Source organism: Vigna umbellata, chromosome 4 (genome assembly GCF_029865625.1).
Source record: "Vigna umbellata cultivar VRB3 chromosome 4, Vumbellata_1.0, whole genome shotgun sequence".
Lineage (NCBI taxonomy): Eukaryota > Viridiplantae > Streptophyta > Magnoliopsida > Fabales > Fabaceae > Vigna > Vigna umbellata.
Window position 1 is genome coordinate 8,443,990 of NC_142168.1, and position 15,370 is coordinate 8,459,359.

General features: G+C 33.4%; 1 protein-coding gene across 3 annotated transcripts; it reads left to right on the top strand.

The window, feature by feature from the left end:
* Positions 1-5,954: 5,954 nt before the first annotated feature.
* Positions 5,955-13,611, top strand: LOC124822617 (flowering locus K homology domain-like). Of its 3 annotated transcripts, none has more exons than XM_047294647.2 (9): positions 5,958-6,417; positions 9,260-9,361; positions 10,152-10,373; positions 10,808-10,866; positions 10,977-11,068; positions 11,181-11,293; positions 11,860-11,922; positions 12,748-12,824; positions 13,358-13,611. In XM_047294647.2, the coding sequence occupies exons 1-9, from the start codon at positions 6,022-6,024 to the stop codon at positions 13,368-13,370; spliced, it is 1,137 nt and encodes a 378-aa protein (XP_047150603.2). In that variant the 5' UTR covers positions 5,958-6,021; the 3' UTR covers positions 13,371-13,611. The 3 variants fall into 3 exon arrangements, 2 of the variants coding, with proteins under 2 accessions (XP_047150603.2, XP_087970032.1); XM_088113906.1 differs by having other exon boundaries at positions 5,962-6,417; positions 13,304-13,611; XR_007027582.1 differs by lacking the exons at positions 12,748-12,824; positions 13,358-13,611 and having other exon boundaries at positions 5,955-6,417; positions 11,164-11,293.
* The last annotated feature ends 1,759 nt before the right edge of the window (positions 13,612-15,370 follow it).

The window sequence follows — 15,370 nt, forward strand, 5'->3', positions numbered from 1 at the left end:
TAATAATAATAAACAATAATAATAATAATGATAATGTATTAATTTTTTTAATTTTTATTATTATAAGTATTACTATTAGGATTGGGTGAAGAAGGAACAACTCTCTGGGAGTTTCCAATTTTTTCATTGATGCTGCATTTTTGTTTTGACTTTCCACTCTGCATGTATTTTATCTTTACTCCTTTTCAAGAAAATAAATTTATTGACATTTTGGAGTTTAAACGGATCAATAAGTGTTAATTTTTCAAAAAATAAATTCAGAGGTAAGTAGTAATTTAGAAGAACAAAATTTGAATTTTTTTTACCAAAAACTTAGGGTTTGACTTGAGAAGTTTCGTTTAAGTTGCTTAAGTGAGAGTAATATTATGTATCTATTTAGCAAAAACCAAACACACTAAAACAAAGGTATAGTAGTCCTCACTCAAATTATTAGTAATTTGCTTCATACATTTGCTCGAGTGAAATAAGACATGCTTAAGTGGATATATTATTTTGAGTTATTACATTGAATGTTTATTTATATGTAAATATGGTTGAATTAAGTATTTGAATATTTTATTGTTCTAATTCAAGTACTTTGTGACATAAACACACTTATATATGCATGGAATGAAAATGAGTGAGATGTTTATATATGTATGTAATTTGATGCGAGGTTATGTACTTGTTATTTGTTTTGGTATATTAAGTACTAAAGTATATGAAAAATGTTTCTAACTTCATTAAGTTGTATAAACTATAGGAAAAAATATTCCATATATAAGAATATATAAACCTAAAATTGTTTAAATTTACTTGGTGTTGTGTGTGTGTTGTCATTTAAGAATTTTGATAAAAATTATATTTGTTGACAATAGTAGTAACTAGTATACGTGATGGTGTTAGTTGTATGAGTTCGATCACTTGTTTTATTTGATAGATAAGGATTGAGGCAATCATGATTGATAGAGATCTTCACATATCGTTTCTTTCGTAGTTACTGAACGATCGCTTACCGAACGATCGCTTCTTCCGTAGTTACCGAACTATTTACCAAACGATCATTTCTTCGGTAGTTATCGAACCATCGCTTCTTTCCATAATTACGGAACGATCGAAAGCAGGAACATGCCGAGCGATAAGAAAGATGAAGAGTACCGAGCAGTATCGTCCGGTAAATACGGAAGAAACGATTTGTGAAGATCTCTATCAATGATGATGGACATGTTAAGGTTATTGAAGCAAACCTACTTTTACAACCAATCACATAAGCGTTGACTTTAAGAATTTGTTGGATGTAGTATGAAAAATATGATTATAATACATAAATTTGTGATATTAGTGACATATTCATATTCTATGCACAATGCACAATTATAGAATAAGTTATCTAAGCGGTGTCAAATGTTTGCTTGGAGATTGTTAATATATGGTTTTCTTATTTATTTATTTATTTAACTATGATATGATTTTCTTTTATATATTTATTTATAAATTTACACTCCTCTTAGTATTTATATATTTTTATTAAATACAAAAACAGTTAATTTATTTATTTTTCTAACATAACAGTTTCCTTAAATATTGCATTGGACTTTTAGAAATGAAGGAACCAATTTCAATATGGAAAATAAATAAAAAACCTAAAGTAAAATTTAATTTATAGATTTTTTAGATTTCACTTTTATTTAATAATACTTTTAAGGTTTAATAGCCTCTTTGGTCTCCACTTTCGTTGCCTAATCTCAATTTTGTCCCCACTTTTGTTACTTAATCTCAATTATGTCCCCATTTTTAAAAGTGTTTTGAATATGTCCACACTTAGATAAATTTGCGTCTAATGTGTCCCTTCCGTTAAGTATCACCAAACAGAGTTAATGCATTAATGATGTGGCACCAGTTATGTGAAACATGTCACTATATTGATTTTGTGAATAATGACGTGTAAGGGAGTAACAGAGAATATGATTTTTAATTAAGTTAGGGTTTTATAATTTGCGGGAAATGTGATTTAGGGGTCATTTATGCGAGTTGAGGGCAATTGGATTTCTGCGAGAGAAGATAGAGTTGTTGTCGCACTTGGGCTACATTGCGAAGACAGAGATCATGTAGAGATCGTTGTACGTTGGATTTGGACTCGCATTTTCATAAATCATGTTGGTGGATATTACAAAAAGCGCGATTCCAAGGTGCGTTTATGGTAGCTTTTGAGTTTAGCTTTTGTTGTCGTCGTTGTGGTCCCCCCATAAAAGGGTGTTACCTGTGTATGCTTTGTCTGTTTACTGTCCCTCATTATCTGCGCCTGTGCTATGAACAATATTGCTTGTGGTCCCCCTATTGTTGTGTGGACAAAATTTGTTTATTGTTGTAATTGTTCTTTTGCTTTGTTTTACTTTTTTTTTGGGTAGATAACATTTGGGTTAAGCATAGATTAACTGTAAACATTTTTTATATTAGTTTAGATGGCCAACTCAGACGTTGAAATCGTCTTTCACCATGCGGAAAAATTTGAGAATAATGGGACATTCAGATACCACTATGGTCAAACCATAACTTTAAAAATTGATCCAGATCGTTGGAGTTATTTTGAAATATTAAACATTCTTAAGGAGATGGGTTATAGGAATGTAAAGGAGTTGTGGTATTCATTGAGTCGTGGTCCTGTTTTAGAAGATTGTTTGGAACTGTTATCAGATGAAAAAGGTGCATGTCATGTAGTCAATATTGCTATGTTGAGTGGTCAAACTCACATTTATGTTGTACACATGGTCTCTGAGTCTCAGTATCTTGTAGAGTTGGAATACTCTTCTCAACCAGAAATTGAGAGACATACGGGTGAAGCAGAAGTTAAGATAGAGAGGGCTGAAAAGGAAGTTGAGATAGAGGTTGGTGAAGCTGAGATTCAGGTAGTGGGTGAAGTTGAGGTTCAGGTAGTGGGTGAAGCAGAGGTTCAAGCAGTTGGTGAAGTAGAGGTTGAGGAGTGTGTCATGTAGAGCCTGAGGTAGAGGCTGAAGTAGAAGTAGAAGCTGAGATAGAAGTTGAAGTTGAGGCACTGACTGATGTAGATAAGATGGTAGAAGTTCAAGTTGAGGCAGTGGCTGATGTAGAAGAGGTGGTAGAAGATGAGGTAGAAGTTCATGTTGAGGCAGTTGCTGATGTAGATAAGGTGGTAGAAGGTGAGGTAGAAGTTGAAGTTGAGGTAGTGGCTGATGTAGAGGGTGATGTAGAAGGTGATGTACGAGTTCAGGTAGAGGGAGTGGCTAAGGTAGAGGGTAAAGATGTTGAGGGACAGGGTCAGGCTGATGTAGAAGCTGATAAGTATGATGTTACAAGTTGGAATGGGTCCGAAGAGGATGTCTTGAATGACGATGAAGATGACGTGGAATGTGATATATTTGAACCTATTAACCAAGTATAAAATGGTGGACCTAGGGGTTTATCCAAAAGTGATTGAGAATCTGAGAGTTTGAACAACATTATTGAAAGTGACAACACATATGTAATTTGAAAAGGAATTGCACATGACGAAATTTTGGATACCTAGGTATGTGCACATCACCACATCAGAATCTGGACTTCATAATGATGTTTTAACATTTTTAGTTCAAATACTAATTTTAATCTGTTTGGTTGCAGTTGGTCAGGTATGAAAATTTTTGAGGTCAAACACACTTCAATAATTGGTGAGAAGTATGTGGTTGACTTAGATAAAGTGGAATACAGTTGCAGAAAATGGACTTTAACAGGAATCCCATGTTGGCATGCACTAGCTGCCATGAATTTTTTGAACATCAATGGAGAAGACTACATCTCAAATTGGTTTAGAAGGGCAACATACCAAAAAACATACATTCCAATGATATACCCTGTCAACGATCATCACCTATGGGAAATGACTTCTCATCCTTGCCTCCACCTAAAAGGGTGTTACCTGGTAGACCAAAAAAGAAGAGAAGGCTAGAGGCTTGGGAGTTAAAGAAGGATGACACACAGCTAAAGCAAAATGGAACTCGTAAGATATGTTCCATATGTAGACAGGTTGGTCATAAAAGAAATACTTGCCCACAATGTCCAGGACCAAGTCAGCAACCTGAAAGTCAGCCAACTACAGGATCAAGTCAGGAACAAGAAAGCCAGCCAACTACTGGACCAAGTCAGCAACCACCAAGCCAGCCAACTACACCAGGACTTTAAAAGTTATTCAGAACACTAAGATGTATTTTGACAAGTTTAACTTAAGTTTAGCTTTTGTTTGGTACAGCCCAGTATTGGCTCCTTTGTAAACATTGACATGTAGTTTGAACTTCATTTTGAATTGGGTATTTTGTAAGCTGTGATACCAAATTGGATGATTATAATCAGAATCTCAATGACAATTTCTCTTTTGGATGTGCATTTGATTTCCAATTTCAGAATTGGATGATTATTCAGAACTGTGATACCAAATTGGATGATTATTATCATGTCATTATTAATGATGTTCATTCCATGTGCATGTGATTACAAGGACATTTTTCTTTGTTGTGATGTATACTCATGTTACAAGTACTCATCTTTGACAACAAGGACTAAATGTAACTTACCTTGATATTTGTCAATGAGGACTACATGTCACTTACCTAAATGTTATGTGATTACAATAAAGTTTTTGATTTGGTGTTGCTTTTGTCCAGAGCACATTCACAATCCATAAATTTATTGGACGTTCAATGAGGATGACACATCACTTTCTCATTTTACTGTCATTTCAATCTAAAGTTCAGTTACTTTATCTTCTATATATCAAACAAAATGTACATTTAAACAATAAATTCAGATGCACAAATTCAGATTTCTCATTGATTTGAAAACATCATATTACAATATGGCCAAAGTGCTCTTCACAATAATTGACTACTACAACACATCATGGACTTTTAAATAAAATACAAAGAAGGATGATGTTAATCAACCCCATAAAACATAGCATCCAAATCAACATCTTCTCCTTTCTCTGAAAACCCATCACAGATTTCTCCAAGCTATTAATCTTCCTCCTTTGTCTAACAATAGTACTGCCACCATCATCTACATTATCTTCAATACACCATTTAAAGAAGTTGCATCCTTTAAGTTCTTCATTTCTTGTCCGCTGTTAAAGTATTCACTTCATTAAAATTTCATTAATAACCAGAACAATTTATCACAAAAATTAAACAACAAACTTTGTAATTAGGGCAGCCCCAGAATTGCTTCCCCTCATTCTTAATTGTTTTTGCCACTCTCAACACAACAACCTTCCCACAATGGCATATTTGCCTTCCAAGGAATCCTCTGGATGTACCACCACGAGAGCTCCCCCATGAGCAAGACGAACATCCTTGATTCAAAGACATTGACACAAGAAGGAACCCCAAAACGAGACAACCACGAACCACGAACCACTTCGCCAACCAACTGTCAACGACGAAACACCAACTCGCGAAACACGAAGCACAACTCTATTGCCAACAGACAACACTAACATTCAAATGCTAAAGAATAATAAAAGAAAGAGAACAAGACAAATTTGAAGAAGAACACCCACTATACCGTGTTCGCAACACAAAGGAGAAGACCCTAATTGGTTTTATTTATGCCCAAAATCAGATTCCCCCAAATTATAAAACCCTAACTTAATATAGGGTTCATATTCTTTGTTACTCCCTTACACGTCATTATTTACAAAATCAATACAATGACACGTTTTACATAACTAGTACTATATCATTAATATATTAACTTCGTTTGTTGATACTTAACTGAAGGAATAAATTAGAGGCAAATTTATTCCAAACACTTTTAAAAATGTGGACAAAATTGAAATTAGACAACCAGTGGAGACCAAGAGGGTGTTAAACCTACTTTTAATTTAGAATGTTTATCTCGACGCTGTTCATGCTAACTTAAACCAAGGGTAACTTGGTAATTCATGTAACAAAACCCTATATTTTGCTTCCCAAGAAAAGCTGTTTCTCTTTCCTACTCCGATTATTGGATTCTTCGAGAGAAGAAGTAGCAGCGATGTCGCAGCAAGGTCAAATTCCGATAAACCCCATGGTTCCTCCGCAGAACCCTATGGCTGCCATGCAGGTTCCCATGCCCATGCACATGCAGATGCAGATGCCCATGCCATTACCCATGCAGATGCAGATGCCTCTCCCCATGCCGCTCCAGATTCCCTTCTCCATCCACGACGCTGCCGCCTCCTCCGGTAAGCGCCGTCGCGATGACGAGGCTCCCGGAACCGCTGCCGCGACGGAGCAGTCTGCGGCGAAGCGCGCCAAGGGACAGGACGTTATATTCAGGATCGTCGTGCCCTCGCGCCAGATCGGCAAGGTCATCGGGAAGGAGGGGTGCCGCATACAGAGGATTCGAGAAGACACCAAAGCAACCATCAAAATCGCTGACGCTATCGCCGTAAGTCCTTTTATTCGTTCACTCGTTGAATCAATCTGTGTGGTAGCATAGAGCGACAACAAATTAGGGGATTTCACTTTTGGGGTTTTAAATGTAAATCCACATATTCGGTAGAACTGATCTACGAGAGTGAGTTGAATTGAAATTTTAATAGCCTATTTCTGTACTAAGGAGTTTTGTGGATTTTAATAGACAGTGTACGATTTTTTTAGTTTGAACTTTAATGGATTTATATCTGTAGAACTATATGGTTTCGAAATTACCATAGTTGATAAGAAAATATAAAGTTTTCGAGAAGAAAGTAAAATCAATACATTTTTTCATAGCTAAATGGTTTTAGCTTTCAACGTTCACCAATACTTGCTCTACATGCCTTAACATCTTTTCGTGTCGGTTCCTGAGTTTGAACAAAATTAGGATATTTTGTTATATAGTAATATTGAAGATTACAATTAGTTTATTGGGTCAATTGAAAACTCATGAAAACAACATTCTTCGCAATAGAAGTTATTAAGAGAGTCTATACTGTCTTCAACAAAGAGAGTTTTGTTACCCTCCTTTGAAAACCTGACAATACTAATTGAATACCACAATACTTGTTTATATGAGTTGTTAGTGTTTTATTTGGGGCTTGTTGATGTTTTCATTTTATGGTGTATGTTTGATGGCTGAGAAACTGCTTGAGTAAAAAAGAAAACAAAACTGTTCTTCTGAATTGAATTGTTGTATTATAATAATACAACAATACACTAATTCTTGCATCTGATTTGGGGTTTGTGGTACATTAGTGCTTTTTTTTTTTGTTTCTGGCATCCATTTAGGGTGTGTATGGAAAGCCATTACACTGCCATTGACGGACCTTTTACGCATTTCACTGCAAAAGTGTAGGAGGGAAGGGCTGGAATGTTCAACTTGATTGATATGCGGAAAAAATTTACTACGCTGAGAGAAAAAAACGGGATGACTACTTTGGGTAGAGGTATTTTCAGTATATAATTTTTTTGGAGCTTGTTAGGAGTTAAATTTCTGAATTAAGATAGTGGTACTGTGATAGGCGAAATTGCTTCTTCATTTTTAGTTGCTATTCAGTTGTTGTAACAAACGGGCGTTGCTTGGTGTGTGGATGAAACATTCTACCCTTTGGTTGGATTGTAATCTGAGGCAGTTGATATCTCAGCTACAAATCTTTTCACGAAAGTTTGAAGTGTGATGCTGCCTTGTATTTTAAAATTTGATGTATGTCCACTCTTGACTGCAAAGCCTACAACGATATAATGATTATTGCACTGGAGTTTTATTTTCAAAATGATAACTACTATGTAACTGTTACATACACTTCACCCTCACCCTTTCCTCCTTCTTGGTTCGGAATCTTTATAAAGTGTCACTGTTCCTACTAGAAAAACAATGAAAAATCTTGCCCTATTCATAGCATCCTGTACTCTGATCTGTTTTAAAAAAAAGGTAGAAATCCTAGTCAAACCCTCATTCTAACTGTGCCATTGATAACCATCACAATCAACTTGCCGTTTAGAAATTTGGTCTCGAGTAATTCTTTGGTGACTCTATCATCAGTAGTGTATTGCTAGTGCAACTCCTCTTGTTGGAAAGGTCATATAAAATTGGAAGGTTGCAATGGTTTTTATTCACTTAAAAACTACAATTTTTATTTTAAATCCTATAGTTTTTATTCTACTCAAACTATATTTTATTGAAATATATTTTAGTCTCTCATTATATATTTTCTGTTATGTAATGGATTGGATATTGGATAGAAAACAAATCACAACCACTTGCTATAATAGTCTGTTTTATGCTACACTGTCACTTGTCAGTTTATGCTACGTCATCACTCAAAGCAATAAATGTACCAGCTAAATGAATCCCAATAAATCAGGAATCATGTAGAAGAAAAACACATTAGGTCCCAAATCAAAATTCTCTAAGTTTTAAGATTTCTTAAAGATATTTACAATTATTCTTATATTTAGGAAAACATAAAAAGAATAAAAAAAAGCTGTTACCCAAATAAATATTGTTTCCATGTTTTACAAGTCATTCAACAACCATGGAGATTTTGTAGCTCTGCATTACGCAGGCAGAGTCAACTAGGGATGGTATGAAGGGAGCAAGTGTGGCCTTGCCCCACCTCCTTATTTTATTAAGAAAATTATCGTACGTACAAACACAAGTTTTTATATAAAAATATTGTAGTCTTGTAATTCGTAAATACAATTATGCATTTCAAAGTTGATCGACTCTTGCCCCTAGATGTGTTCTTTACCCTCAACTGTGTTCTTTGCGTCAATCACAAGCTCCACAGTCAGCTGCCCGCGGCTGTTTTTTTAGTATCTTTTTGTCAGTGGTTAATTGAAGTCTGTTTATTGCATTATAGCATACTGAATAACTCTACATTTTCTGGTAAGGACTTTGTTTGACCCTGACAGTACTGTCAATTATTTCTCGCCGGGGATGCCAGGCCTTTGTTTGCTCTTGTCAAAACTGTTTTTGTCACGATTCTAAAAGGGAAAGTGCTTTTTGTATTATTATTTATTATTTTCAGCAGAAACCACCATGTTAAAGGCATAGGTGATATGTAAATTATTTTCCCCACACTAGTCTTTCCTTCAAGGATCCAAAAAAAAATCCATATCTTATCTGAACATTGTATTTTCAGCTGTGTTAAATGCTATAAACTTCATTCAGGTTTGCCGATTATTAGTGAGGGTTAATGTATATTGGTTGAAGTGCTTAAATTTGCATTTAAAATAAATATGTTCAGTCATTATTCAGGTTAATTGGTGTTTTACCAAATCCAATCTAATGTTTTCCTTTCGGGCAGAGACATGAAGAGCGAGTTATCATTATTAGTTCTAAGGATAATGATGAAAAGGTTACTGATGCAGAGAAAGCTCTTGAGCAAATAGCACATTTAATTTTAAAGGTAAGATGGTCCTGATTGAATTTTTTGGCTCACATGCTTTCTCTGTAATATGCTTGATCTGACTAGAGCTTTGAATTTTGTTATGATTTTTATTGCTGATTATGTTCTTATTGTGTTTCATAATTTATTATAAAAACCAGGGTGGGCGCTGTTTAATTTTTATTTTAAAATAATATGGTTTATTGTTTGTCTAGCTTTGAAAATTGAATTACTAAGGCTTGAATTGTGTAACTCGAATTTACCCGTGCCGCTATCCCTTTTAGTTTTAGAAAAAAATTGGAACATTTTTGCAGATGTTTGAACACATAGAAAGAAGTTGAAATATGTAACATTGTTCTGGAGCATCCTTGGAAGGTATTCAACAAAATATACAGAAGAACACTGAATGCTTTATCTGTAAAATACTTTAACACGCCAAGCCAAATATTCATTTATTTTTGTAGTGAGTTAATGTAACATGATATTTTTATATACCTTGTCACTGTATATGCCTATATGCTATATCGTTAGTATAAATTGCTGCACCCCCCTGTATGGTATTATTTTGAAAACAATACATGTCCTGCATCCGTGCATCATGATTTAAAACACGTTGTTATGCTTGATAATTATAAACTCAGTTAGGGGTCTTGCCCTGCATATCCTGTACTTCTGATACGTATTTGGCCACTTTAGTTTTTTCCACTTTTGAGATTATCATGTATTATGTTAATATTCATGTAGCCCTGTTGGGTCTTACTTCATTTTGTCAATGCTATTGAGAGGCGCTGATAATGCTTCCATATAACAGGAAGATGATAGCAGTCTTGATTTGTCAAAAGTTGCAGCAGGACATGTGGCTGCCAATACAATTAGACTTTTGATTGCTGGGTCCCAGGCAGGTGGATTAATTGGGATGTCTGGTCAAAACATTGAGAAATTGAGGGACTCTTCCGGTGCCTCGATTACTGTTCTTGCACCAAATCAGTTACCTTTATGTGCTTCTGCCCACGAATCTGACAGAGTAGTGCAGGTGATATGTCTAAAATAATGCTTATCAATTCTTGCAACAAAGAATTTTGGTTTTCGGGAACACTTTTATCAGTGACTCAGTGTCACTTTGCCTTCACCATATATTTTGACTTGGATATTTTAACCATGATGGCAAGGAATTTTAGTTTGTTCTTTGAAATTTCATGTACTGTTAAGATTACAGATGGACCAACATAATATGAATGTTATTATTTGTTATTAATTTTCCGAAGATAATGCTTGCATGATGTTGAATGACCTGCTCTTCTGTGTATCAGGTTTTAATATGTTCATGTTTAAGTCATAGTTCTAAATTCTATTCACATGTATCAAGTAGCATGAAGATGATTTGAGGATTGAATTATGCATTTTTTTATGCTGCTTCAAAAATACTTTGGAAACCTGGATTGTAATCTTCACTCTTGTTGAAATTAGTTATCAGGAGATCTTCCTTCGGTAATGAAGGCTTTGGACGAGATAGGTTGTCAACTAAGGTGTGCTGGTGAACTTCTGTTGTATATTAATTTTGAACCTGATTCTAATTACTGTTGAAAATTAGTTTGTCATTTTGCCTAACCTATATATGAACTCAAATTGTGCACAGGGAAAACCCACCAAGACAAGTGATTTCAATTAGTCCAACATACAATTATGCTGCAATTCGACCATCCCAACCATATCTTGACCCAACTTCAGGTTATTTAATGTTTTTCTATATTAGAGCAACATTTGACTGCCATTTAATAGTTATATCTGTTTTGAATATTGTCTTACAATCACTTCATCTCTAGGACAACCAATCTTGCAGTTGATTATGTTACATTCGAGATGCTGATTTCGGAAACGATGGTTGGTGGGTTGATTGGCCGATGTGGCTCAAACATATCGAGGATCAGAAATGAATCTGGAGCAATGATCAAGGTCAGTCTTATACTTCCTCCTATCTTGAAGCATCCTACGAAAGAATTCACTTTCTGATTCATGTTTATTAGTTATTATACCAGTCTCTGCATTAAAACAGAACCCCTGGATCTCACATTTGCATATAGAACTACAGAAGACTTACAATTGTTGGATATTGCCAAAGATACCAAAATAGATGCCAGGCCTGAGTTTTGTGGTTTACCTTATTTGTCAGACAATGATTTTTGGATCTCTCATTAGCTTGACCAAATACATTAGTTACCAAAATACCAAGAGAATTGAGCATTCTACATTTCTTGAATTAGTATGGAAACCCTCGAATTTCCAACTACATTAAATTTTTATTGAACAGCATGTAGTTTGTGTACTTGTTTACTTGATCCGTTTCCAACATATTGAGAAGTCAAATTTTGTTAAGATACTTATATTTTTGAAATATCTAGGAGTTTGGGTTATTTTAATGTATATTAAATTGTGGTTCATAAATTGTTTTTTTGTTCTATATAAATTCCCGGAACTAATTTGCATCTGATTTATATCTTTCATTGGAAAATGTTGTGCAGGTTTATGGCGGTAAGGGTGAACAAAAGCATAGACAAATTCAATTTGGTGGTAGTGCTCAACAGGTGATCTTTGCCTTTTAATGTTTCGAAAGAAAGAACAGTATACTTTTTATGTTTGAGACATGTTTTTGTTATTATTATCACTTTTTTTTTTATTTATCAGTTTGATTGGTGGATTTTATCACTTTGCCACTGGTTTGGAGTTTTTTGCCCTAGCTGTGGGAAATGATTTTAGATTCAACAGTCTACTATTAAACCAATTTGTACAAATTTTGCCTGTACTTCTGTAGCCAAGCCCATCATGGTTTTAGTTCTGGTCCCATCAAGTGATGTATATCTTAGAAGAATCATTCATCATTCATTGAATAAAAATAATCACACAGTTAGCTATTCTATATTTCCAGTCTCTTACATCCATGAAATACTACGGATTGTTTATTTCTTTTTGTGAAAGTGGGAGAGATATCCAGTGGCACTGGTCATCAGTTGGGGGGGAGGGAGAGTGCTTGGCGTTGGATATAATCTTTGGTTGTGCAGTCGAAGCTTCTTGAGATAAAACAACACGATGCTAGGCTTCGTCCTGTCCTTGATGAGTAATCCTTGTTGAAACACTGAACACTTTGGAAAGGTCTGTCTGTGCTACCCGTCAGACAAAACAATTCAAAATATGGGAACTTCTCTATTTGCCCATGGCCTCCTTTTTCCTGGTCTGGGATCTTCCCCGAAACAAAAATTGATATCAGCTCAGATCAAGATAGTAATTTAATCCGATATTTTATATAGCATGCAAGTCCTACTATGGAATTAAACTGTCGCTTGCTCTTTCTACCTTTTTCTTGGTTTTAAGCTGTTACAGTTTTTTTGTTGAAGCTTGAATTTTGTGAACAGGTAGCTTTGGCAAAACAGAGAGTTGATGAATATATTTACTCTCAGTTGATACAACAGACTGGCACCCAACAGTCAGCGTAAGTATTTTCCATATGAATTGGGTCAATTCAAATTGTAAAATTTTCCAGTAAACAAGGAATATCTAGTCCATTGTAATAATTAAGATCTTTCTGTAAAAGTTTTTATCCCCATTATTCTAAAAGGTTGCATTTTATAGTTCATTGATAGTGTAAAATTGTTTTAATGTGCATTGTGGATTAAAACCAATAAACTATTTTTTAAGTGATTTATTACTTCAGTCTGAGATTCAAAATTTTTAATGAACTTTACGTGTCTTAAAATTTTGTGCCCCTACTAATGAGCAGACAACTGTAAACTGCAAAGCAAGTTGTTGTTTAAGTATATTTAATGAGATTTTGTTTCTTATAGTAGTGTTTTGTTTGGATCTTATATAGTTTTTGTTGAATATCTATTCCTTTATTCAGGCGAACTAGTTCTTTGAAAACAACAGGAAACCGTATTATAATGATTAAACTTGCGTGTTTGTAAAATATAGGGAATAATTTTTATCAGAAAGGACCAAAATTTAAAAGATTTGTGGTCTATTCAGCTTCCAGAGATGACACCAAGAAAGCCAAAATGTGTAGTTCCTGCTGTGAATCCAGCCAGCTACCTGGGGGGTTTATTTGTGTTAGTAAGATGTGTTTGATGGATATAATTTGTTTTAGTGGATTGTTCAGTTGCTGCTGATGTTCAAACTTTTCTCAGCTTGTACTGTATCAATTGTTGTTAGTTGAAGGTATATATAATTTTTTTTATACATAAATATGAATGTGTAAAATGTAACATTTGTTTCTGTTGATATGTCTCTGACTAGTTTCTAATGTTATTATAGCATCTTATTTTCTGCTATATTAAACTTCTATCATCACGTTTAGCTCTTTGTTAATTTTAATAAATGACTCATAAAATTGAAGAGAGAAGGAGCCTGAGTCATCGTTTTCTTATGTCGTCATATTTAAATGACGTGGCATCTTCTGCTTTACATTACGTTTACATGTGTACGTAATCTGTTGTTTTTATATATCTACTTAATCTTAAGACAGCATACTTTTTTACACAATGTTTTACAAATTTATTTTTATCATCGTCACAAATGGAAAATATTTTATTGTGACGAAAGTTTCATTTCAATTTTAAGCTACTTTATGTTCTAGAATGTTTACCTATAAATTTGTGGAAGAAAGCTAAGCACGTAAACTGTTTAGAAATCACATATCGTAGTCAATTTTAAATGTGTAGGAATTATACTTTCCCAGATTTAGCTTATAAAAGACTTATTGTTTTCCAAAATAAAAAAGTTGTCATGTATATAGTGGCTCATTCTTAATAAAGTTTTCATCAAGGTTCATTTGATGAGAGGTAAACCAATAAAAAAGAGAGAAACGAAGTAATTTTAAAAAAAAAGGTTATAAGTAAATCTTACATATATAATCTCAAACCAAAGATATTAACCTTTACAATAATTACTTCAAAAGTAAAACCAGCTAAATTTTTTGATAATATGTCATGATAGTTTTACATATGTTTAGTTTTAGGTTAAATGGTTTAATCTTTAACCTGTAACGTAAAATTTTCTATTTTAAATTTGATATAATTTTATTCTTAAACTTTGAAAATTCGTATTTCTAAAACAACTGCATTAAATTCTTTGAACGAATTAAACTATATTTTAGACTAATTTTTGAATTGTTTATATTTAAACTAAAATATCTAATATAAGATGAAAAATCAGTACAGTTAGATTGAGATGAAAATATTCATTCAATTTCTAAATTTAGAAATTAAAATATATCCAAATTTTAAATGAAAATACATTTTGTTTCTGTATCTAAATTTAAATTTAGAAACTAAAAGTATATTTATTTTTTATTTTTAAACTAAACTTTTTTAAAATAAGAAATTTAAAAGAACCTGAATAAAAACGACACTCATTTCTCACAAGTTTAGTCTTTGGTGACCATTTCCAACTTCTACATTTTCCATCTTTTCAGCAGTGACATTTTTTATGTGGGACCCACAATCCTTCTATTTCTTTTATTAATAATGCCAAATGCTAATAAATAACCGACGTTGATTAAGGAATTATTAATAAATCTACATTATTTTTAATTAAAAAATAAATCCTAATACGCTATATAGAAAATTCATTTTCATTCATTCTAAACAATGCAGTTTTATCTTTTCTCTTAATTTCCTCACATTTTCTGTATATTCTCCACAGTTCATCGATACCAAACACAAGAAAAAAAAGTTATATTTAATTTAATTATTGACTAAAAGTAAAAAAGAATATTAAAGTTTTCATTTTGAGTTTTGGCAATAAAATAAAAGAGAGAAAAAGAAAAGTATTTGGCAGCGTATGAACGTGGAATGATGATTTTCACGTTAAGAAAGCTTAAATGTGTTGTTTGGTTTGAACCACAAATCCGGTTTCTTAGATTACCGTTGAAGCAAGCAATTCATTTGATGGTTGAAAACATTTATTTGAAGAAGAAAGTTGAACATCCAATTTCAACACATTTCATTTTTATTTCCAAATCATTAAAAAAAAGTGTAACAT

Bases quoted from the DNA above. Each gene is read 5' to 3' on its own strand.
- LOC124822617 (XM_047294647.2), top strand. From the start codon at position 6,022: ATGTCGCAGCAAGGTCAAATTCCGATAAACCCCATGGTTCCTCCGCAG. The intron at 6,418-9,259 runs GTAAGTCCTTTT...CCTTTCGGGCAG, and splicing joins AAATCGCTGACGCTATCGCC to AGACATGAAGAGCGAGTTAT. The intron at 11,923-12,747 runs GTGATCTTTGCC...TTTTGTGAACAG, and splicing joins TTGGTGGTAGTGCTCAACAG to GTAGCTTTGGCAAAACAGAG.